This window comes from Zalophus californianus, chromosome 5 (assembly GCF_009762305.2).
Source record: "Zalophus californianus isolate mZalCal1 chromosome 5, mZalCal1.pri.v2, whole genome shotgun sequence".
NCBI lineage: Eukaryota > Metazoa > Chordata > Mammalia > Carnivora > Otariidae > Zalophus > Zalophus californianus.
The window spans coordinates 127,025,633-127,048,894 of record NC_045599.1 but is presented as its reverse complement, the minus strand read 5'-3'; the positions used below and the strand labels follow the sequence as shown (position 1 = coordinate 127,048,894).

Here is a 23,262-nt window from a genome sequence, read left to right as displayed (position 1 = left end):
TTACTTACAGGCAGAGTTCTGCCAGAATGCACAGAATTAGGGTTGCCATGTTATTTGCTTTTGGGAAATTGTTTCCTGATATTCCAGACAGATCCACAGCTGAATGGGGGCCAGACGTATACACTGTCTCATTACACTGAGAGTCTCTCACTAATATAATATATTCTCTCCAGAAAATTTTGCATTTGGAAAGAGGATTTTGTTCTAACCTTAGGAGTGAGAGACCTCTTGCTTCAGTGTAATGTCCAGGGAATGATGTATTATTTGGATTTTGAGACTATTTGAATGGGCAATACTGTCGTGCTCCTGGTTTAGGAAAATGTCGCATAGGGCCAGGGAATAAAAGAATTGTGTTTCCTTAGAAACACAGTACTTACTTCCAGGTATGACTAGAACACTTGGAGTGCAATGAAGCCCTGTTGTTTATTTTATGCTGAGTTGTTTAAATCTTCCTACCATCTTATCTCTGGAGAATTGTGTCTTTTTCCAATGGGTGCTCTTTATGTAGAACAGCTTTTGTCCACCGCATAGACGAAAGCTAACAGACTGCATACATGACAAAAACAATCTTCTGCCTACACATGGGATGGCTTCCAAAAGTTCATCTGTAAGGCATTTGTTTAAAACTCGGAATTTGTTTGTCCTTAGAAACCCTGGTACAGATGATAGTTGGGGGCAAGGCTAGCCCACCGAAGCCCATTTCATGCATACTGTAACTGAACTCATACTATGATGCAGTATACATCCTGGAAGGAGAGGTTCTCATGCAGTAAAAGGAGGATGAGGAAGAAAAGAGGTTTGTCTTCCTTCTTCCAAGGGTCTCCATTGCCAACCTTCCTCATCCCCATCCATGTGGGAGAGGTTGGAGGGATTCCTGCCTCTCAGTGTTCTGCACCATCTAAACAACCCCCCCCACCACGGATGCCCTTAGAATCCTGTAGTTCAGCTGATCTCAGAAAAGAAGGAATCTGATCTTCTGACCTCCCATGTGCTTCTGTATAGCTCACTGGGGTCCTAAACCCTCTAATTTGTAAGTATATATTTCCTACTCTAATAATTAAAGATTTACAGTCAGGGGGTGCCTGGGTGGCTCAGTCGGTTAAGTGTCTGCCTTTGGCTCAGGTCATGATCTCCATGTGCTGGTATGGAGCCCTGCATCGGGCTCCCTGCTTAGCGGGGAGTCTGCTTCTCCCTCTGCCCCTCCCCCCCACACTCATGTAAGCACATGTGTGTGTGCTCTCTCTCTTAAATAAAATCTTAAAAAAAAAAGATTTATTTATTTGGCAGAGAGAGACACAGCGAGAGAGGGAACACAAGCAGGGGAAGTGGGAGATGGAGAAGCAGGCTTCCCGAGGAGCAGGGAGCCCAATGCGGGGCCCGATCCCAGGACCCTGGGATCATGACCTGAGCTGAAGGCAGATGCTTAACTACTGAGCCACCCAGACACCCCATGAAGACTATTTCAAAAAGGAGAAATGATATTTGGAGACTGGACCACCATATAAAAGAAATTGTTGTCTCTAAGCCCCGTGGGTGATTTTGCCCCCAAGGAATATCTGGCAATGTCTGGAGACATTTCTGATCATCACAAATGGACATATGATGGGTAGAGGCCAGAGGTACTGCTTATTACCCTAAAATGCATAGGACAACCTCCCTCCCCTCAACACACACAGCTTAAAGAATCAATAGCGCTGAGGCTGAGAAACCATTTTTGAAGCATGTCCCAAAGTATGGGTTGTTTACAGGTGTTACATTGGGTGTATCTTGGCCAAAAAGTTTGGAAAATGGAGGATTTAGAAGAGTTGACTATGTGTGCTGGGTTGGCCAGCAGTGGTAATTTTGGTTCCTTCCCCCCAGACCTCCTCCCCAGACATTTGGAATGAGCTATACCTTCTAATTCAAATTAACAAGTGTGTATTAAGAACCTACTACGCATCACCAGTGCTGGACTAGAGACACAGCAGGGAATGCATCAGAACTTCCCGTCCTCAATGAGTTCATAGTCTAGTGGGGAAAGAAAAACAATGATCTCCATAAATGTGTGTGTTGTGTGGAGGGGCTGGGGTGGGAAGGGAGTGTGGGAAGGTGCTCAGTGCTGTGAAGAACAGAAGTGAAGCAGGGAGTAAGGATTAAAAAGGTGGCCGAGGAATGGGAATTTTAAAAGGGGAGGTCAGGGGATACCTCATTCCAAAGCACCCTTTCAGCCGCACCTGAGGTGAGCGAGTAAGCCGTGTGGTGATCCGGAGGGAGAGATTCCAGGCTCAGCGCGGAGCAGCTGGGAAGGGCCTTGGGTGGGAGCCTGCTGGGCTGGTAGCCAGGCCTTCTGCCGAGAGGCTGCCCCTCAACCCCTCTTCCATAGAAATTCTGTAGGCCCATTAGACAGTGGAGAGAGTTGGGGCCAGCACGAGGATTTCCTAAAGCTGACCGCTGAGGCATCGGAGTCCTCATGTTGGAGTCACGTTCTATGAAGGGAATGTAAAGAGATGCCACTTAAATAGTGTATTACTGGCTTTACAGCTCTTTCCCTTCTTCCACAGAAGGATTTTGAATATCTGAAAACTCCAGGTGATTTCCATGCAGGGGCTGGAGCACGTTTGGAGGAGAGGGAAATGAAAGGTCCAAAATCGGGATTTAAGTGTGTGGGTGTTCAGAATGTGCTCGCCTGGCCCATGGGCGACCTCTCTTGGGTTCCTGGGCCTGTGGTAGTCGAAGCCTGGTGTGGCTGATGTGGATGCAGGGCATTTGGCATACATACTGACAGTTGCAGAGCTGAGCTGCATGTCTTGAGTCACCTGCAAGCTCCTAGCTAAGATTTCATGGCACCCAAGAGAAACGGCACTTGGAGTAGACCCCGAATATTACCCAGTGGGCAGGATGCTCTGTGTTCTCCGCTCTTTTGTCACTGAACTTTACAGATAAGAAGCTGAGGTCTTCCCCTCAAGAGTAACAATCCCGTCTTTGTTGGAGAACAGTTTATTTCCTCATAGTTGTCTTCCTTATAGAGATAAGAAAGGGATTTAAAATGTGTGGCCCTTTTTTCTAAAACTTTTTTTTTTTCACTCCATTTAGGACACAGTGCTTTGCACCTCGCAGCCAAGAACAGCCACTATGAATGCATCCGTAAGCTCCTTCAGGTAACGTGGAACAACCTAAAATGATAAATTTTTTAAAATGATGTCAAAATTTAAGAGTACCCTTATCTGTGAAAGAACAAACACAGGCACACTCCTTTAAATACCATCCCAGAAACTGCATTTCCTAAGAGGCGTCATTCTTTAAATGATAACCAAGGAGAAGATTATTTCCATAGCAATTGCGCTGGTAAGGGAAGAGGGTCCTAATCAGAATTTGGAGTGCCTTCCTGGGATCCAGCCTTTTTCTCTCCTTTATTCAGCTCCTCATTTTCTTTCCTGAAAGACTTGTATCCTTTACATAGTCAGTTTTAAAAACTTTTTCCATGCTGTTGGAGACCCTTACGATACAGGATCTCTAGTACCCTAGTATTCTCTCCTTCTGTCATTGGGAGAACACTACTCTTACCGAGAAACAGAATTTTAACTATTATTTCCTCATGCGTAACTCTTAGTGAGCTTTTAGTTCTTGGTTTTTGTTTAAGTTCTTGGTTTTATTCTTTATAATTTCAAGCCAACTCCCGGGTTTGCTTGCCCGCTTATAATGCTCACGTAGGGGGACGACCTCTGTAAATCTTTAAAGATGAATATTTAATGAACTCCTGATAGCAGTCCATAGCGTAACATCCAGCTGTTGCCAGTCAAAATGCAAGCTGGTGGTTTTCAGGAACGACCCAGAGCAATAAAATCTGCGCTTGGAAGACTGTTCTGTTGTGCTCTTGCCTCAGCCTTCACGAGCAAGCGCTGTGTGGGACCGGCATCTTGCTTTAATTTGGCTTTGCAATTCTAATGCAGAAATGTGGTCACATTCTTCAACTTGTCGTGCTCTGTTGATCACACAGCTTCTTGTCTTCCATTACATGATGCAAGCCACCACCAATGCCGGGAATGCATAACCTTAACGGGTCTTTGAAGTGAAATTCAAGAAAAATAGATGAACATCTGTTATTATTATTATTATTATTATTATTATTATTATTATTATTTATTATGAGGCATCTCTCTGAAAATGGTTAAAATAGAACTTATCTGCCTTCTCTGAGACCCGGCACTCTGGATAAATGACAAATCACTGACTTGTCCCAGTATCCTGCCTCCATACCCTTGGCCTTACCTTCATTTTTTCTTTAACTTATTTGTATTTTAAATCTCCATTCCCAGTCTGGCTTGGTTATCCAGACTTTGCATCTGGCTCTGATTTTCAGGAAGAATGAACTTGACAAGCTGGAAATCCTCATGGGCAAGGACCAGATATTCTAGCCTCTAATGTAATTTTATATCTGGTTATGCAAATGGATTGGTTTTTCTCTGGAATCTTTGAAGCCTTTAAACACTTCCTTGTGCTATTCTAAAATTAGGCCAAAGCATGGTAAGTCGTAACTTGATCTCCATTCTTCTTACCACTGACGGGCAGACAGACATTTCACTCTAACATTGCCTGTTCTTGCCTCTAACTTGCAAATTTGCTGTTCTTCTTTCTGAATAGTTGCTAAAACCGGAGGCTTTGATGTCCTAATGGGTTGCTTTCCTTGGGTCCTGGACATCTCTAGCTAATTCTTCACTTGTGTCTTGGCATACCCTGCCCTCTTTGTTGGGACTCTTGTCATCTCCTGCCCTCCCTTACCCTCTGCACTTAATCCCCTGTAGGCTCTCTAGGCCTTTGCTCTTACTGTCTGCTGGAGAGACTTCTCTTCTCCAGTGGCTACCATTTCAAAGTTCTGCCTCCTCAAGGCAGTGAGCACAAAGAGTCTTGTGAGATTCTTCAAGTTCAAATGAACCCTCTCCCTCCCCCAAGAGCCCGCTAGGCCCCCCTGCTTTTAACAAGTGTCCCGTGGGCACCATGCACTGTGTCAAGCATTGAATATATGCTCACGAACAGAGAACAGAGCAGCCCCTATCCTGATGGAGCTGGCCATCTTGTAAACAAATCCGCAAATGCACATTACATATTGCATAACATCATGAAGAAAACTAACAGAGACCTGAGAGAGAGGAGTGTGGGGTGGATATTCAGGGAAGGCCCCATGGAGGAGGTGATATTTAAGCTGAAAACGATGGAAAGAGCCAAGGGGAAAACCTCTCAAGCAGAGAGAAGAGCAAGGAGAGAGGGCCTCCGGTAGGAAAGGCTCTAGTTAAGGAGGAAGGAAAGCCCGGGGCAAAACGAGTGAGGAGGAGAAAGAAGGACATGGAGTGCCAGCCTGTGTGGCATAATAGGCGGACTGTAACTCCTCTAAGCACAGCGTGGAACTGTGGAGGGCTTTCAAGGAATTCAGTTTTAAAAGACCACTCTAGTGCTATAGAGAATAGGGGCAAAAGCAGAGCTGTGGAGACCACTGGGAGGCAGCCACAGCTTGTCTGGGTGAGCAGGTGCTGGCTTAGCTGATGGGGTGATCATGGGGAAAGAGAGAGTAGAGCAGGTGTATTTAGGACACAGAATTGACCGGGCATGGTCACGGAGGGGGTGGAGAAGAAATCAGAGATGGCCCAGTGATCTTTAGCTCGTTGGCTAGTTGGGTGATGGTGCTGTTGACAAAGACAGGGAAGCGTCAGGGAGAGGAGACCAGAAGTCTGGGCTGGGCTGCGTTTGAGGTGCCTACGGGGAGCAGGAATGTGAACTAGGCAATGGGTTATCCAGCCTGGCACTCAGAGATGATGTCTGTTGTGTACAGAGAAGAACATGGGCACATCCAGCACATCTGGGTTTGAATCCTGGCTCTGCCACTTCCTGTGACTTGAGTAAATTATTAACTTCTTTGTATCTCAGTTTCCTCAAATGACGGTGGGAGTGATAATAGGATCTATGTAGGGTTGTGAGGAGCCTAAAAACAATTCTTTGAAGAGTGCCCCGCACGCGATAGCTGCTAGTAGGCACTATTGTGGTGGTTATTGTTAAGATTTCCATTTGAGAGTCATTCGCCTCTTGGTGGGTGTGGATGAGATTACCAAGGAAGAGAGCAGCGAGGAACCCCAAGGTTCTGTTTGGCTAATGGAGGGGGGAGTGGCCAGAGCAGGGGCCAGGAAAGCAGGCTAGCGTGGAGCCGAGAGGAAGGAATGTTTGGAGAAGGGGGTGGATTGCTGCAGGGGGAGGACCCAGATGTTTGTTGTTGTGGGAGACGTGAAGGTTGTTGGTGACCGACTAGGGCCGTCTCTGTGGAGTCTGGAGGACAGCGCGCAGCTGCACTGGGTTTGGAAGTGAATGGGGAGCGAGGAAGCCTGGATTCACATGGGGGGTTCTTGACAGAAAGTTGGTTTTGTGAAGGGAGATAGAGAATTAGGGCAGGAAGTAGGGGGAAAGATGGGGTCAAGACGAGAACTCCTAGAGCATGTGTGTTAGCTGGTGGGGATGATCTGCTGGCGATGGGTGCTAGTGTGAGAGAGGACAGGACAGCCAAAGCGACAAAGAGGTGACCTCTTGCCTGGGTCGCCATTGCTTGGAAATGAGTCTCTTCCCCCCCCCCCCCCCCACCCCCCAGTGGGCCCCGGAGCGCAGCAATAGGGGCTTATTCCTATTTATACTCTTCCTAATAAGATACATCGTAACCTTGCAAGAAAAGGATGAACTGAACAGAACTGAATTTTATTATGTGTATTTATTTATTTTTGTCTTCTAGTCTAAATGCCCAGCCGAAAGCGTTGACAGTTCTGGGAAAACAGCTTTACATTATGCAGGTGACTTCCAGTCTCTTATTTATCTTCTGCCCCAAGAAATACTAAATTTTCCTTTTCCTCATTCAAGCCATTTTATTTCTGATGCTGTCTGTCATCATTCCTAGAATTTCCATTTCCCTCAGTTTGCAAAACGTGTGGAGTTTTATCAAAGAACACATCTAGAATTCATCAATTGCCTGCCAAACAGTCAGTAAAAATTGTCATGGTTATTGTATTTTAATTAATGTAAGCTTCTTATTTAAGAGGTACTCATAAGCATTTGCAGATTTCATGTGATGTTTGATACAGACTTTTTTGATTTGGGGCTCAAAAGAAACCCCAATTTTATTTATCAGTGTTCTGTTTTACTGTCTGTTGTTATCTGTCACACAACTCCAAGTAATAGAACGCTGACACTGAACTCAGGAATGATGAGATTTATAAATTCCCGTTAGTGCTCATTGTGGACAAGCTAAGTCCTTACAAAATGCTAAACCAAGTATTTGTATGAGGGCAACTGGCAGCCACTGGCTTTAGGTCTAGAAACATCGAAATTTAATAATAATTGAAAACACCTTACTTAACCTTCCTGATACCATTGCTCTTCAGTGCAACTAGAGTAACATAGGCAAACTGGGTGGGACTGAACGTGTTTGACGTCCCTGACGTTCACGTGTGTGAACAGTGTTGTGATGGGCTGTGGTGTTTGCTTCCTTCCCCAGCGGCACAAGGCTGCCTGCAAGCCGTGCAGGCTCTTTGCGAGCACAAAAGCCCTATAAACCTCAAGGATTTGGTGAGTATCGGGCGGCTACTAGATGGACACTGGTTTCTAGAGTGCTCTGGGCTACTCCCGAAAGTCACGAAGACTTTTAGAGACCTCAGCATTTGGCAAGGCTAGTGATTTCCAACCTGGGTCCTCTTCTGCCAGATGGATTCAAGTATTCTCTCCACTGGTCCCTGAACCATTAATAAGACATTTTGCAACATGCACTTCCTGATGTGTGTATTTGTTTCTGAGTTTGTCTGCCATCAACCTAAATATTAATAAGGCTGACTTTCTTGATTTTTAGAAATAAGAAATAAGTCTAAATTGAAGTTCTGTTATTTCTGTTCTTTCCCATGTATCATCTTGGGTACTCTTGGTTAATGTTTCTCAACTTTGAAGACTGCCTCTAGACTATTTTAACCTTGCTGGGCTATTTTGAGAGTAAATGTGCATGCCATTCACTCCTGGTTTACAAAGTTAAATTTCCTGCCATAGGATGGGAATTGACATGCATGCATTGTACCTAACGGGGATATTGTTAAGTGAGTATATAGAATCTGAGGATGAATTCCCACTCCCTGAATCTCGGTGCTTTATAACCAGAAAGTATTATAACTTCACAGAGATAACTTTTTAGAAATGCGTCTGAAATTCTATTTTAAATGGAGACTCAATCTTTAAGCAGTAATTATATTTTTTTAAATCCTCATGTTAAATCATTGGTTATGTTGTAATTTATTTTTTCCTGTGCCTCTTTGAATAATACATCTACCTTAAGAATTACTATCAACCCCATTTGTGAGGAATGTTCAAGGAAAAAGCAGAACAAAAGCTTCTCTTTATGGTTTGTATCATTTGAGTTAGGACCTCTTCACCCTAAGATTGTAGAAATAGTCACCTAGGGCGCCTGGGTGGCTCAGTCGGTTAAGCGACTGCCTTCAGCTCAGGTCATGATCCTGGAGTCAGAGGATCGAGTCCTGCATCGGGCTCCCTGCTCAGCGGGGAGTCTGCTTCTCCCTCTGACCCTCTTCCCTCTCGTGCTCTCCGGCTCTCATTCTCTCTCTCTCAAATAAATAAATAAAATCTTTTTTAAAAAAAAGTCACCTATATATTCTTGTATTTTTTTCTTGTTTTCTGTTGTAAATAATGTTTAAATTCTTAATTTCCTTACATGATTTGTATATGAGTTGGGATCTCATTTTCTTTCTCTCTCGTTCTTTTTTTTTTTTTGCCTTTTTTATTTTTTTAAATTTTAATTTCAGTGTAGTTAAAATACAGTGTTACATTAGTTTCAGGTATATAATACAGTGATTCAACATCATTTTCTTTTTTTTAAAGGAATGCCATTTGTCATCGTAAATCATTCTTTCCATTCATCTGTTATCTAGCCAGGTGTCAGGAATATACAGACTCTTAATTTCTGTTCTGTTTTGGCACCTGTGAGGTTATGAAAGCATTCACTCTCTGAGAAGGGAATAGCGGAATGAATGGTAGGAAGCATGTGGTTCACTTGGAAGAAGCTGCCACCACCACCTGTGGAAACAAGTCCTTCCTTTCTCCAGAGCCATCTCCTCGATAAACATGATATACTTGCCTTGAGCCTTTACATACTTGGTGTTGCCCTCCCTCTCACATCATCGCCAGACCGGGTAATGGTCGCTGAAGGAACAAGCAACCCAAGAGTCCGAGGTTCTGAGGAAAAGCTAACAGTTGGTGCAGCTCCGTAAGAAGAGCTGTGCTGAGATGTAACAGCACACAGTTGGGATGCAAACTGTCGTGGCGGGATGGCTTGGGAATAAATGTACAAAGAACAAGGTCCTTTGCAATTCTGGCCATTTGGTGTCTGAGTGACAATCAATCTGAATTTGTCTCCTAGGATGGGAATATACCACTGCTGCTTGCAGTACAAAATGGCCACAGTGAGGTCTGTCGCTTTCTCCTGGACCACGGAGCAGATGTAAATTCCAGGGACAAAAATGGAAGGTACCACAGAAATAGAAATCACGGGATTTCGGTAATATCTACATTCTGGGAGTCTCAAAATAACACAGCTCTCTTTTGGATCATTTGTTATAAAGGGGTTTTAATTTTTTTCATTTTTTGCCTTTTTTTTTTTTTTTTTTTTTTTTTAAGGAAACTCTGTGCCCAACATGGAGCTCAAACTCACGACCTTGAGATCAAAAGCCACATGTTCTACTGACTGAGCCAGCCAGGCACCCCTCCTGCCTCTTTTGATAATCCAGAATCTGTTTTCACTTAAAACAGTTTTCCCTCAGACTTCAGTCTATGATGAGTTTATTGAATACTAAAGTGACTAGGCCATTTCCAATGGCTTTTCATGCAAAATTAAACAAGAGTAAACATATTGGCTGCTTTTAAAAATGGTCATAATGATGTATAGATACTTTAAAATGCTTGAGGTGAAAAGAGGACATAATTTCTGCCAATCATAGTAAATTCCATCATATTTAGAAGATTATGTTTAGAAGATTATGTCTCTGTTATTTGACCTCATATGGTTTAATGTTTTGATTTAATCTGAAGTTTAGAAAAAAAAATAATTTCATCTCGCTAGCACTACATTTCAAATTCCCTGGATTAAGTGTATATGTTTAACTGCACGTAATCATCTTTTCCTTGTTTTCAAGATAAATGACTTCCCAAGAAAGTGTTTTCCCATTGTGTTAGTACTAATTTGGTGTCTCCTTTTTTCTTTAGAACTGCTCTCATGCTGGCTTGTGAGATCAGCAGCTCTAATATCGTGGAAGCCTTAATTAAAAAGGGTGCAGACCTAAACCTTGTAGATTCTCTTGGACACAATGCCTTACATTATTCCAAACTCTCAGAAAATGCAGGAATTCAAAGCCTTCTATTATCAAAAATCTCTCAGGATTCTGGTATGTGAAAGAAAATAGCCAGTGTTGTTTTAAATTTATCCACTCCATTTTCCCCAAAGGGTAAAGGAATGTGTGCAATATGATCTACTCTGTTATTCCTTTAAACATATTCTTGAAGAAAAATGAAGTGTTAAATATTGTGTTTGTTGTGTTATGGGTGTGAGTGTGTGTGTGTATCTGCCACCCAAAGTCCCAAAGTGGATGTGAGTCATGGTTCTTATAGTTCTTTTTTTTTTTTTTTTTCCACTTTTTCCTCTACAGATTTAAAGACACCAACAAAACCAAAGCAGGTATTTATCTTTGGGGGAGAGAATTTTTTTGTCATCATAGCTTGTGGGACTTTGAAAAGGACCTGATTAAACCACTCTGTGGTCCACTAGAAAAGTGACAAAAACTATGTTGAAAATGCTTAAGGAGTGACAAATCTTTAGAATAAATGATTCATTGTTAGAAAATGGTAAAGGTTTTCTTAATGGTTTACCCTGTTGCCAAAGCATGTAACTTTAAAACTTGCTGCTTATATATTCACCTTTTTCTGAAACGTACTAATATTTTCTGTCGGTGTAAAAATGTTTGGTTAACTCTGTGAACAAACAACAATATTTTAAATGCTTGTGTATCCCATGGATTATAGACCTCCATCCATGGTAGTGTGAGATATTTAATGAACATAAGAGGTTTAGCTTGTCCTTTCATTTTAATTGGAACTTTTCTAAAATGTCATTAGAGTTACATGCAGAAATTGAGAAGATTGCCCTGTTATTTTGGAGTTTTTCTCTAAAAACATCATCAGTGTTTTTTCCCTTTTTGATGAGATGTATAGTTGACTGTTGTGTTTATTTACTTATACATCAAGGTTCTTGAAAAATTGTCATAAACGGGAAATAGTCAATACTGAATTTATTAGGTACTAGCTGGGTTACTTATTTATAACCTTCAGAGATGACATTTCCCTTTGCCCCCATATCAACATTCTTTGAGGAAAGGAGTGAAACTAATGCAAAGCTGGTAGAAATACCACTGCTTTGCATTAAGACAGAAGCTAGATGAGGAATGTATCCTGGGTTCTAAACAGGGGCAGACAGCTCCCCATCCTCCACTTTCCCAGTTCTCCACACCAACTTAATCTGGTTTTGTCTTGTGTTTTATATTTTCTGGCTATTAAAGCATGGGCTGCTGGAAGAGCACTTGGAGCATGCATATTACTTATTTTTGTGTGGGCAGCAGATGTCAGGTCTTGATAAAGTAAGAAATGCATGAACAGTTGAGGTTTTTCTCATTTGGTTGATGAAGCTGTTTGTTCAGACTTTACTAACCGAACTAACCCACCTCCGTTCTTTGGACTGTGATAACTTCCAGCATGATCAAGTCTCTAAACTAAGCTCAGAAAGAAGTGGAACTCCAAAAAAACGCAAAGCTCCACCACCTCCTATCAGTCCTACCCAGGTAAAGACAAAAGCAAACCAACAGTGAACAAACATACAACATCACCAACAAAAAACCACAATTTTGTCATTTTGTGTTTAGGCCAAAAAGAAATATTTTAGAATTGACCCTTAAATGCACATTTATTTTTTTTTAAAGATTTTATTTATTTGTTTGACAGAACACTAGAGAGCGAGAGCAAGCAGGAGCGGGGGCGGGGCAGAGGGAGAGGGAGAAGCAGGCTCCCTGCTGAGCAAGGGGTCCAATGTGGGCCTCGATCCCAGGACCCTGGGATCATGACCTGAGCAGAAGGCAGACACTTAACTGACTGAGCCACCCAGGTGCCCATTAAATGCACATTTAAATTTTTCTTTACTGGTTTTCAATTACAGAGAGCAGTATGAAGGATTTTGATTATTAGTATGGAAATAATGTTGATTCTTTTTTATTGCAAGGCTGAGGAGTTGAACAGTATCTTTTTTAAAAGCCTCGGGGAAAAAAATAAAAATAAAAGCCTCAGGGTAATTTCTCAAGATCTTATGACAGAAACTTCTTCCTTAAGTGAAGCTCAGTCTACTTTTAGTACCTCACATTAATAGCTCACATAAAAGCAAGAAGAATGGGTGGCTGGTGAGGCAGTTAATTGAAAATGAATTTTAATTGGTTTCTTTAAACACTGCTAAAATATATTTGCCTTTCTCATTACACTGAAGGTTGGCTAATATTAAAAGCAGCTTTCATTTCTGAGCTTATAGTGACTGTTGCCTAGAGAAGGAAGCTCAGATGTCTGTGAAATCTCTCAAGTAGTTGAGAGGAATATCTCCTCTGATAAGTTATGTTAACTATGTGAGCATATTCACTGATAATATTCTCAACATGCCACAGTTTTATAGGTTTTGAAAATTGCTTCTCGTGACTGGAGGAGCAGAGTTACTTGAGTTATACTCTACAAGATTTTGGAAAGTATTTGAGGGGCTACATTAAGTTGAAAATACCCTTGAATTAATTGAGACTAAGGATGGTTACTGTTAGATTTATTTGCACTGGTTAAGTAGGTGAGTTCTTTGGCACTAGAGAAGAAAAGACTTTGAAGAAGCATTCTTTATCTGTGATGATTTTCATTTTGTCTTTTAAGTTGAGTGATGTGTCTTCCCCAAGATCAATAACTTCAACACCACTTTTGGGAAAGGAATCTGTGTTCTTTGCCGAACCACCCTTCAAGGTAATTCCTTTCCGTGTCCAATTAATTTTGAATCTTAAGATACATAATAGATATGATTTTAAGTGGTACAACATTGGGCAGAACAAAATAGACTTCCCAGTGATTGGTTCACAACCTTTTTATCAAGAAGCACCCTTCAGTTATTTCTCCTGGCCTGGACTCCACACACAAAGAGTAGAATGAATAAATTCCATTCATTAAGTAATAACTAATTTTCTTCCTTTTAAAAAAAGGGACAAATATAAGAACTTAGCTGATAGCCAGTCTTCTTACTAAATCGAGTTGATATAATGCCAATCAAAAGGAAAGAAATGTTGATTATTCTTTGATGTCTTACTGACAAGTAATTGTATATTTTTAGTTAAGGTTTTTTGTAAACTAATATGCATTAATTTTAGAAAATCCATTCTACCTGATTCTCTAGATTTGTTGTGGGAAAGTATTTTAAGAAATGGGGGGACATTTCAATTTACTAACTGTTTACCTAACCATCACTAGGAAATTATGCTTGGAAAGAAAATAAAATTTGTAATTGTTGAAATGAGATTGCAGTGGTATCATTGTATATTGCTTTCCCCCATCTAAGAATTACCAAAGATAAATTTTCTATTGAACTTGGATGCACAGTGATCTGAAAAAGCTTGTCAACCTGACATTTCTCCCACTTTAACTAGATTTTATTAATAAATTCTTAAGATGAATATCTATGCAAGGAAAGGCAAGAAAGTTTTATGCTCTTACAATTAGTACCCTACTATCTTCTAATATAAAAGTGGCTCAAAGGATGCAATGCATTCCAAAGAATAATATCACAAATTACAATTTTCAGAAATAGAGTGTAAAAAGACTTTCATTTCTTTACCCCCCCACACACACACAAAAGGTAAAAAGTGACACCATTTAGAATGGCTAAAGTTTAAAAATACCAAATGTTGGTGATAATGTGGAAGAACTAGAATTGTTCTGCTTTGCTGGTGGGAATGTAAAGTGGCGAAACTACTTTGGAAAACTGTTTTGACAGTTTTTTTAAAAGTTCATCATACACCTAACATAAAATCTAGCCATCTACTCACTGATGTTTATCCAAGAGAAATTAAAATGTATGTCTCAAAAAATTATATACACAAATGTTTATAGCAGCTTTATTCACATATCCCAAAACTAGAGACAATCCAAATGTCCGTCAGCAAGTGAATGGATGAAGATAATGAGATATGTCCATACAATTAATTATTACCCAGCTATAAAAAAGAATGCAGAGCTGTCCAAGCATTATCATAGATGAATCTGAAAGTCATCATGCTGAGTGAAAGAAGCCTGACACAAATTCATACCCATGACATTCCATTTATAGGAATTCTAGATAATGCTAACAGCAGAGTGGCGGTTGCCCGGGGCTGGGGTGGGCAGGGATTGGCTGCGTTGAAGCAGGAGAAAACTTGTCGAGTTAATGGAAATATTCTGTGTTTTGATTATGGTGGTGGTTCCATGGGTATATATCTATCAGATCCCCTTACACCATAAACTTTAAATGGATGCTGTTTATTGTACCTTAAGATAGCTGAAAAATTAAACATCTATTTTTATAAAGTGAAAAGACAGCTTTTTGTAGAGATGAGTACTTGCCAAAAATGAGCCACCTTATTTTTAGCATTTGGGCTTTCACAAAAGTTCCTTTGCTGAAAACTTATCTCTCTTATCAGGTCTATGGCTCATCTGGATGAAACATAGTAAATTTCTGGCAACTCGTTGTATTTTGTTTTGAAATGAAAGTCTGGCTTTGAAGTTGCAAGAATTTTTGCAATGTATTTAGCACACAGATATTCAGGGACAAAGGTTTAGAGGAAATCTTTAGAGGATTGTCAATCCATGACCATAAAGCTTTTTATTCCCTTATAAAATTACCTTTATCTTCCCTGACAGGTCTTATTTACTACAATTTCTCTTAGAAATATTAATAATACATTAATAGCAATTAATGTATAAAATAGTAAAGCTAAAAAAATAGTTCTAATGTATTTTAATCAATGTATTACCCAGACAGGTAAAACTTGTATTTCATTATGAAAGTAATATTTGCCATCTCAAGTTTTAGGACAAAGACATAAAGTTATTATAATATTAAAAGATATTTGTATTATACTTACTAAATGAAATTTCTGAAAAATATTTTGAGGTTATATGCTCTGGACCCTAACATTTTAGAGATTATACCTCCATAGATAATTGTCACTTTTATTCACTTATATTTTAAAATATTTTCTTTCCTGGGGATTTTCTAACTTTTTCTAGAAAGCTACCTGTTCTGTGTCAGCTCAGGGAGGAAAATTTGCTTGCTTCTCTTGTGGAATACTACAGTCAGGAATATTCTTTTAAGTCATTTTTGCGTTCCAGCAGGCTGAGGTCAGTTCTGTCCGGGAAAACAAAGACAGACTAAGTGACAGCACTACAGGTAAGCTGAAGGGAAAGCTGCTTGTGTCCCTTTGACGGGTCTGTAGTCCATGGCCGTTTAACGAGAGCAAAGGCCAAGCCGGGAGGGAGTGCAGGGAGGGTGGGGAACTCTGGGGACCCCAGAGCCGCCAGTACTGCACAGGCTGACATTTTCTTTACTTCCGGAGGCTTTTACCTGGATTTTAAGGAGTCTGTAAGCACGGATGTGAAAAAAATATATCTGTTTTCATTTGTCCCTAAATGTTAGCCCTTCCTTCAACTATGAATATAGACAAATAACCCCCAGTGATATTAGCAGACCCATGACTTTGCCAATAAGAGAATTCACAGATAACGTCATGTCACCTTACTCTTATCGCGGGTATCTGGAAATATCATTGACAGTCTCTCTACTAGAGATATGGCAGTTATTAGACCTGCTGCCAGATCTGGTTATTTGGTGTATTATAAAATCAGCTCTTAAATTACTACAGCCTGGGTATTCTCTTTTGTGCATTTTATTTTATTTTAAAGATTTATTTATTTTAGAGAGCACATTCATGCGCAGGGGGAGGGAGGGGCAGAGGGAGAGAATCTTCAAGCAGACGCTCTCCTGGATGCAGAGCCCGAAGTGGGGCTTGATCCCATGACCCTGAGATCATGACCTGAGCCAAAAACCAAGAGTCTGTTGCTTAACTGACTGAGCCACCCAGGTGCCCGCCCCCCTCTTATGCATTTTAAATAAAACATGATTTTGCAATGAGGTCCACTGCTGCAAGCAGCAGTCCTTGCCACTGGGCAGCAAGTTATTTCCTGAAAGGAGAGCCAACTGAGCACTTCCGTGGCTGCACGATCTAACTTTCCTACTTTGGATTTTAAATAGATATATGCAAAGACACAATGTTAATGAAGTCACACACAGTCATACTGTCTTCACCAAGACAAGGTTTCATTCATTGCCTTAAGAGTCCATCCAGTGGGTTTACTCTCTAAGAATGTAGTACAGTACCCCCAGAGTCCATTTAAAATGTCACATAAATTATTTCTAACGCTCCTTTTGCTTCAGCATTCACTTTCCTAGCCTATTATGCATTTCATGTGTTTGGAACTTTTAACTTACAGAATTTAGAAATACTAAACTTTCTAATTCCTGGCAGAGATCCATGTTAATTGAACACTTGTTGGATTCTTTAAAAACCATCCATTGTATTTTATTTTTTAAAAAATTATTTATTTTAGAGAGAGCATGTGTGCAAGCAGGAGGAGGGGCCGGGGAAGAGAGAGCATCTCAAGCAGACTCCTCACTGAGCACAGAGCCCGATGGCAGGGCTCAATCTTAGGACCCTGAGATCATGACCTGAGCTGAAACCAAGAGTTGGACACTCAACCAACCCAGGCACCCCTCCATTGTATTTGAGAAGTAGTTTCTGTAGTTTAGAATTACAGTCATGCTCTCAGTCCTCTGGTTTATTCCAAACTCAACAGACATTATGTCAAGGGGACTCTATAAAGCTGTGGTTTAGGCACCAGACATCAGAAGTAAACATTTCTATGAAGAAATGTCATTTTGTATCCTTCCAAATTAAGAGTAAAGTTTTCATCTTTGCATTAAATGCCTGTGAGAAAATAATAAAATAACGGTAAAGAATGTAGGTCAGTGCTATTCAGATTGTGGTCTGTAAACTGTTGCCAGTCTACAGGAAATAAGGAGTTTGCACCAGAAAGCCATCCAGCGATACCGCTAAGCACACGGTTTTGTCCGGCACCTCCCCCCCCCCCCCCCCGTAGGAACACCGCATGAAGGAGGAGGTGTGCTGAATGACATTCTGGAACAAGGTTCTTGTCTCAGCACGTTGAGTAGCATTGCTTTAGATGCCATTTCAGCGTGATAATCAGTAGGATGTCAAAAAGTGGGTTTACCAACAGTAGGATTGTGGGATCCAGAGGAGACCATTTTGTGGTGGGGTGGTCATCGGGTCATCGAATCATGGGTCCTGAAAGATGCCTGCAAGTGACCTAGCCAAAGAGATGCTGCAAGGGCTGTCGTATGCATGAAGAATTAAGGCAGCAGCTTTGTGTTGAGAATATAGAGGGTATGATGGAAAGTTTGGATCTGAGGAAGATGTGTTACTAGGGATCATGGGCCACACACCTGAAAAAGTACATTGGCACCAGATGATGGAGGCCTTAAACTGAGGAAGCAGTCTGGAGATAAATTTTGGAGAGAGAGAGTGATTAAAGCACTTGAACCGCGGGAATGACCCTATCAAAGCATGCTTCAGGAAGATTAGCCTGAGTAAGGCGATATTTTTACTATGGGGAGAGAGAGAGAGAGAGAGAGAGAGAGAGCGAGCTTTGTTACAGGGCTGTTTGCAGGGTTTCCAAGCTGGGTGATAAAGTTTGAACCAGAGGAACAGTGGTAGGGATAAGAAGTAAACCAGGATATTTCTAAAAGGATTCACAGAAATGGGACTTACTAGGCATGGGAGGAACAAAAAGCAACCAAGGTATGATACTTAATCAGGTGAATGGAAAATATATGAACAAATCCCATCAGTTTTCGGATGAGCTTGTATGCATCCAGGCATCTGGTCCTGTGCTGGGAATACCCCAGGAAGGAAACCCCAGGACTTGAGAATTGCTGTTCATCTACCCAGCTGCTAGAGGCTTTCTTTCATAGTCAGGACCAGGAATAAGCCCTGGATTGGGTAGAAAGTGACTTGGTTAAAGGGCAGAGAAAGACTGGTTTAATTTTTTAAATATTATTTGAAATTGCTTTTCACTTTTCCAAGGTGCTGATAGCTTATTGGATATAAGTTCTGAAGCTGACCAACAAGATCTTCTTGTCCTGTTGCAAGCAAAAGTCGCTTCTCTTACCTTACACAATAAGGAATTACAGGATAAATTACAGGTGGGTACAGAGATTGCTACCACGGACTCTTCTGTAGTGTCAGACTATGGGGTTTTTTTCAGGTTAGTCAGATGATACTTTGTCTTAAACATCTCATATAGTTTCTTCCTTTTTTAATACAGTTAGCCTCAAGCATTTTACAGTTCCAAATTATCTGTTGAGAGAGGAGGTATTCATTAACTACATTTCTGTAAATTGCTAAATTGGTCAATTATAATTATATGCTTAGTCTATGTTATAGATGACATATATGTATGTGTGTGCGTACGCATGTATAATTACCCATTCATTTAGTAGAGCTGATCATTTAGCAGATTTAAGAACTTAAATAAGAAGTAGCTGTACTAATAAGCCCATTGCCCCTTTCGGCAACTGGAATAATATGAGAAGCAAAGGAAAAATTATGAGTCAGAGGCTTTAGAGCCAAAACAAATCTTGTGTTTTTAAAGTGGCACACATCAGCGGTCCTAATAGAGCACAGAATAAGCTTAGTGTCATTAATCTACCTCTCATGTCCTGGACCATATTTTGTCATGGGGCAAGAGTACACATAAAGGAACCCTGTGGCTCTCTGATACGGAAGCTCTGGATTTGTTCTCTCCTTCCAGTTGCTTGCTCACCTGACCACATCTTTGGTGCCATTTCCTTCTTGCCTTTTTCCCAGGCCAAGTCACCCAAGGAGGCAGAAGCAGACCTGAGCTTTGACTCCTACCATTCCACTCAAACTGACTTGGCCCCACCCCTGGGCAAACCTAGTGACACCTCTCCGCCAGACTCCAAATCCTCTCCATCCGTCTTACCACATTCCTCGAGTAAATCCACTTGCGACAGCGATGGCCGAATTCAGCAACTACAAGAGATTTTGCAAGACCTGCAGAAGAGACTGGAGAGCTCTGAAGTGGAGAAGCAGCAGCTCCGGGCCGAGCTCCGGTCCAGAAGGGCCGAATCGGTGTGCGTAAACAGTGCAGAGATTTCCGAGAATGGCTCCGACCTCAGCCAGAAACTGAAAGAAACCCAGAGCAAGTACGAGGAGGCAATGAAAGAAGTCCTCAACGTGCAGAAGCAAATGAAACTGGGCCTCGTCTCGCCGGAAAGCGTGGACAGTTATTCGCGTCTCCGAGAGCTAAGGATCACCGAGGAGGAAGTAGATGTGCTAAAGCAGGACCTCCAGAATGCAGTGGAAGAAAGTGAAAGAAATAAAGAGAAGGTGAGGGAGTTAGAAGAAAAACTTGTAGAGAGGGAGAAAGGTATGGTCATCAAGCCTCCCGTGGAAGAATACGAGGAAATGAAAAGTTCATATTGCTCTGTTATTGAGAACATGAATAAGGAGAAAGCATTTTTGTTTGAGAAGTACCAAGAGGCCCAAGAAGAAATCATGAAATTAAAAGATGCCCTAAAGAGTCAGGCAACCCAGGAGGCCGGGGATGAAGCCGGGGACATGAAAGAGGCCATGAACAGGATGATAGATGAACTCAACAAACAGGTGAGCGAGCTGTCCCAGCTGTACAAAGAAGCCCAGGCGGAGCTGGAGGATTATAGGAAGAGGAAATCTCTAGAAGACGTAACGGCCGACTATATCCACAAAGCGGAGCATGAGAAACTGCTGCAAGTGACGAACGTATCCAGAGCTAAGGCAGAAGAGGCCCTGTCCGAAATGAAGTCTCAGTACTCAAAGGTGTTGCATGAGTTGACCCAGCTCAAACAGCTGGTGGACGCCCAGAAAGAGAACTCCGTCTCCATCACAGAACATTTGCAAGTGATAACCACGCTGCGGGCCACCACCAAAGAGATGGAGGAAAAAATAAGCAGTCTCAAAGAGCACCTTGCAAGCAAGGAAGGAGAAGTGGCAAGGCTGGAGAAACAGCTCCTAGAAGAGAAGGCCGCTATGACGGACGCCATGGTGCCCAGGTCTGCCTACGCAAAGCTCCAGTCATCGTTAGAAGGTGAGGTGAGTGTGTTGGCCTCAAAATTGAAGGATTCGGTAAAAGAGAAAGAGAAGGCCCATTCAGAGCTTACCCAGATAAGAAGTGAGGTGTCACAAATGAAAAGGGAAAAGGAGAATATTCAGGCTCTCTTAAAGGCCAAAGAGCAGGAAGCAAATGAACTTCGTCAACAATTCCAGGACACTCAGGAAGAACTGGAAGACCTGAAGAGACAGTCGGAGAGCTCTTCCAAACTGGAGGAGGATAAAGACAAGAAGGTTGGTGAGATCGCATTGCTGTCGCATTTCTAGCTAGCGAGCCTTTACCACAGTTAACGTTTTTAGCGTTGGTTAGCACTGACCTGTTGTGAATGCACAAAAGCTCTGCATGTGACTCCATCTGTCCCCACGGCCACATTAAGGATAGTAGGTGGGACATTTTTGTTTAAAAAAAAAAACCACTGATTGTCTATCAGTCCCCTTACATTAAAGCATTTTCACATATGTGCACATATTTTCCCTTGTTTAAAATGATTTTACAGAAGCTCTGCCAAGTGGCAGGGATCAGAAGTGAACCCACAAACTGAAAGGCATTTGTGACCCATCTTGAACTTCAACTCTTACGGAATCCAGAAAGATTCTTCCATCATATGGAAACCTAAATATTCCCAGACTTAATCCTGCTTCCCTAAGCTCCAGGAGTTTTCCTCTGAGTCAGTGGAAGAACCGCCCTCCCTGGCCCTCATTGGCAAAGGTGGATCGGAGGGGAAGGCAGGGGTTGGGGGGAGCAGGTGAGTAGAGGTGGGCGGGGCGGGGCTTGGAGGAAGGAGGAAAACAAAGGGGGCAACTGGGAGAATAGTGCCGAGCCTGAATCCGCTCTGCATCCCCAGTCCCCTGGGCCAGGTGTTCTGATCCTTTATTCCTTTATTTATTAATCACTTATTCCTTTAATATAATGAAGATTTCAAAAAAAGCTTGCAAAGCCAAGGGAGCAGGGAGTCAGAAGGCAGAGGCTGGGTTGCGGGGCGGAGTTGCGTTTACTTTAAAGCAAGATGTCCCTAGAAATCAGGGTTCCTAGAACTTCTTCCTGATTGCCTGTATCAGCGCTGTTGAAGAGGGCATAGCTGTCTTCAAATAAAGAATGCCTAAAATCCTGGTTCTGATTTATTTTTTCAACAACACCCCCTTTCAGAGTGAAAAAGGCTATCAGTGCCATAGCGTTTGTTACCCTCATGCCTCGAAGCACAAGATTTAATCCGGGGCCCTTATTTGAATATAATGGCCTTAAGAGGGCCATGCGCTTGCTGATTTTGTTACCTATTTCATTTTATGGGCTTTCTGTAAAAAATGAAAAAGAAATTGTTCCAAAGTCTCGAGTCCCAGAGGCCGAGAGGCTCTGTTCAAGGCTTGGAACGCTCTGGAATTTTCCTTCTGCGGGCCCTTTCTTGCCTATTGATAGTTTTCCTTTCTCGCCAGATCAACGAGATGTCGAAGGAAGTCACCAAGTTGAAGGAGGCCCTGAACAGCCTCTCGCAGCTCTCGTACTCCGCGAGCTCATCCAAGAGGCAGAGTCAGCAGCTGGAAGCACTGCAGCAGCAGGTCAAACAGCTCCAGAACCAGCTGGCTGTGAGTGGGCTTCTCTCCCTGCCTGCTGGGGGCTGGGGGGGGGGGGGGCGGTGGAGTGGGGAAGAGCGGGCCGGGCAGATTACGCACCAGCTCAGCTGGAGATGGGAGGGCAGGCTGGGGTGAGAAGAGTCCCAGCCTATGGGAGTGGTACTCCACAGAGCAACTGACTGAAGACTTCCAGGGTGAGGGCAGGAGGAGGGTGTGGTGGCATTCCCGGGCGTCGCCTGCATCGAGATGGGTCGCCCGGACCTCTGAGAAGGGAGGAATCGGCAGGACAGTGGCGCAGGCTCCGTGGTTACGCATCCACTAACTGTTCACCCCCTCTCCATCTTTCTACCACAGTCATTACTGTCTCTGGCAGTGGCAAGAACTTTTTCTTATTAGGGGCCAGGATCTCTGATAGGTGTGTATCTGTGCCTCTGAAGCTGCTTCTTGGCTCCTCTCCTTATATGACCTGGGAAAGTCCTCTTGTATCTGTATTTATTTCCTATGGCTGTTGTAACAGACCAACACAAACTTGGTTTTAAAAAAAATCTGTGCTCTTAAAATTCTGGAGACAGGGGTGCCTGGGTGGCTCAGTTAAGCGTCTGACTCTTAGTTTTCTGTTCAGGTAGTAATCTCAGGATCCTGGGATGGAACTGCGTGGGGCTCTGTGCTCAGCGCAGAGTCCGCTTGTCCTTCTCCCCTCCCCCTCTGCTCTTTCCCCTCCCCCGCATTGCACACGCTCACACTCTTGCTCTCTCTCAAATAAATGAATAAAAATCTTTAAAAAAACATTCTGGAGATGTTAAATGTGAAACCAATTTCACTAAAGGCAAGGTATCAGCAAGGCTGGTTTCTTCTAGAGGCTCTAGGGGAGAATCCATTTCCTTGCCTTCACTGGCTTTTAGAGGCCACCCAACTTCCTTGGCTCATGGGTCCTACCTCCAGCTTCGAAGCCTATCACTCCCCCCCGGCTCTGCCCTCCCATCTCCTCCTCCTCTTGCTTCTGTCTTATAAGGACCCTTGTGATTACATTTAAGGGATAAATGTCAGAATAAACTTTTCCTCCATCTCAAGATCCTTAACTTAATCACAACTGCAAGGTCCTGTCACCATATAGGTAACATTCCACAGTTTGTGGGGATTGGAGCACGGACATCTTTGGAGGGTCATCATTTCACCTCCCACAACATTTGTGAAGGTTTTAGTTGACACGGGGATGTTACATTTTCCACGTGAAGCCAAAGGTTAGTCTGTCCTGGACTATCTCTAGTTTCCATTGACAAACAGGACCTGGATT

General features: G+C 42.4%; 1 protein-coding gene across 10 annotated transcripts in view; it reads left to right on the top strand.

Annotated features, from left to right (window-relative positions):
• Positions 1-23,262, top strand: part of RAI14 (retinoic acid induced 14) — a 135,489-nt gene that overhangs the window by 109,414 nt on the left and 2,813 nt on the right. For 5 of the 10 annotated variants that reach the window (XM_027606924.1, XM_027606926.2, XM_027606928.1 and 2 more), the window contains 12 exons: positions 3,073-3,137; positions 6,746-6,803; positions 7,505-7,575; positions 9,425-9,531; positions 10,267-10,445; positions 10,707-10,735; positions 11,805-11,891; positions 13,006-13,092; positions 15,487-15,544; positions 18,315-18,433; positions 19,098-20,633; positions 21,831-21,980. In XM_027606924.1, coding sequence (XP_027462725.1) covers positions 3,073-3,137; positions 6,746-6,803; positions 7,505-7,575; positions 9,425-9,531; positions 10,267-10,445; positions 10,707-10,735; positions 11,805-11,891; positions 13,006-13,092; positions 15,487-15,544; positions 18,315-18,433; positions 19,098-20,633; positions 21,831-21,980 — 2,546 coding nt within the window. Of the gene's footprint in view, positions 1-3,072; positions 3,138-6,745; positions 6,804-7,504; positions 7,576-8,805; positions 9,532-10,266; positions 10,446-10,706; positions 10,736-11,804; positions 11,892-13,005; positions 13,093-15,486; positions 15,545-18,314; positions 18,434-19,097; positions 20,634-21,830; positions 21,981-22,322; positions 22,384-23,262 lie in introns of those variants that run through there. The other 5 variants (XR_003522326.1, XM_027606929.1, XM_027606931.1 and 2 more) reach the window with 5 other exon arrangements.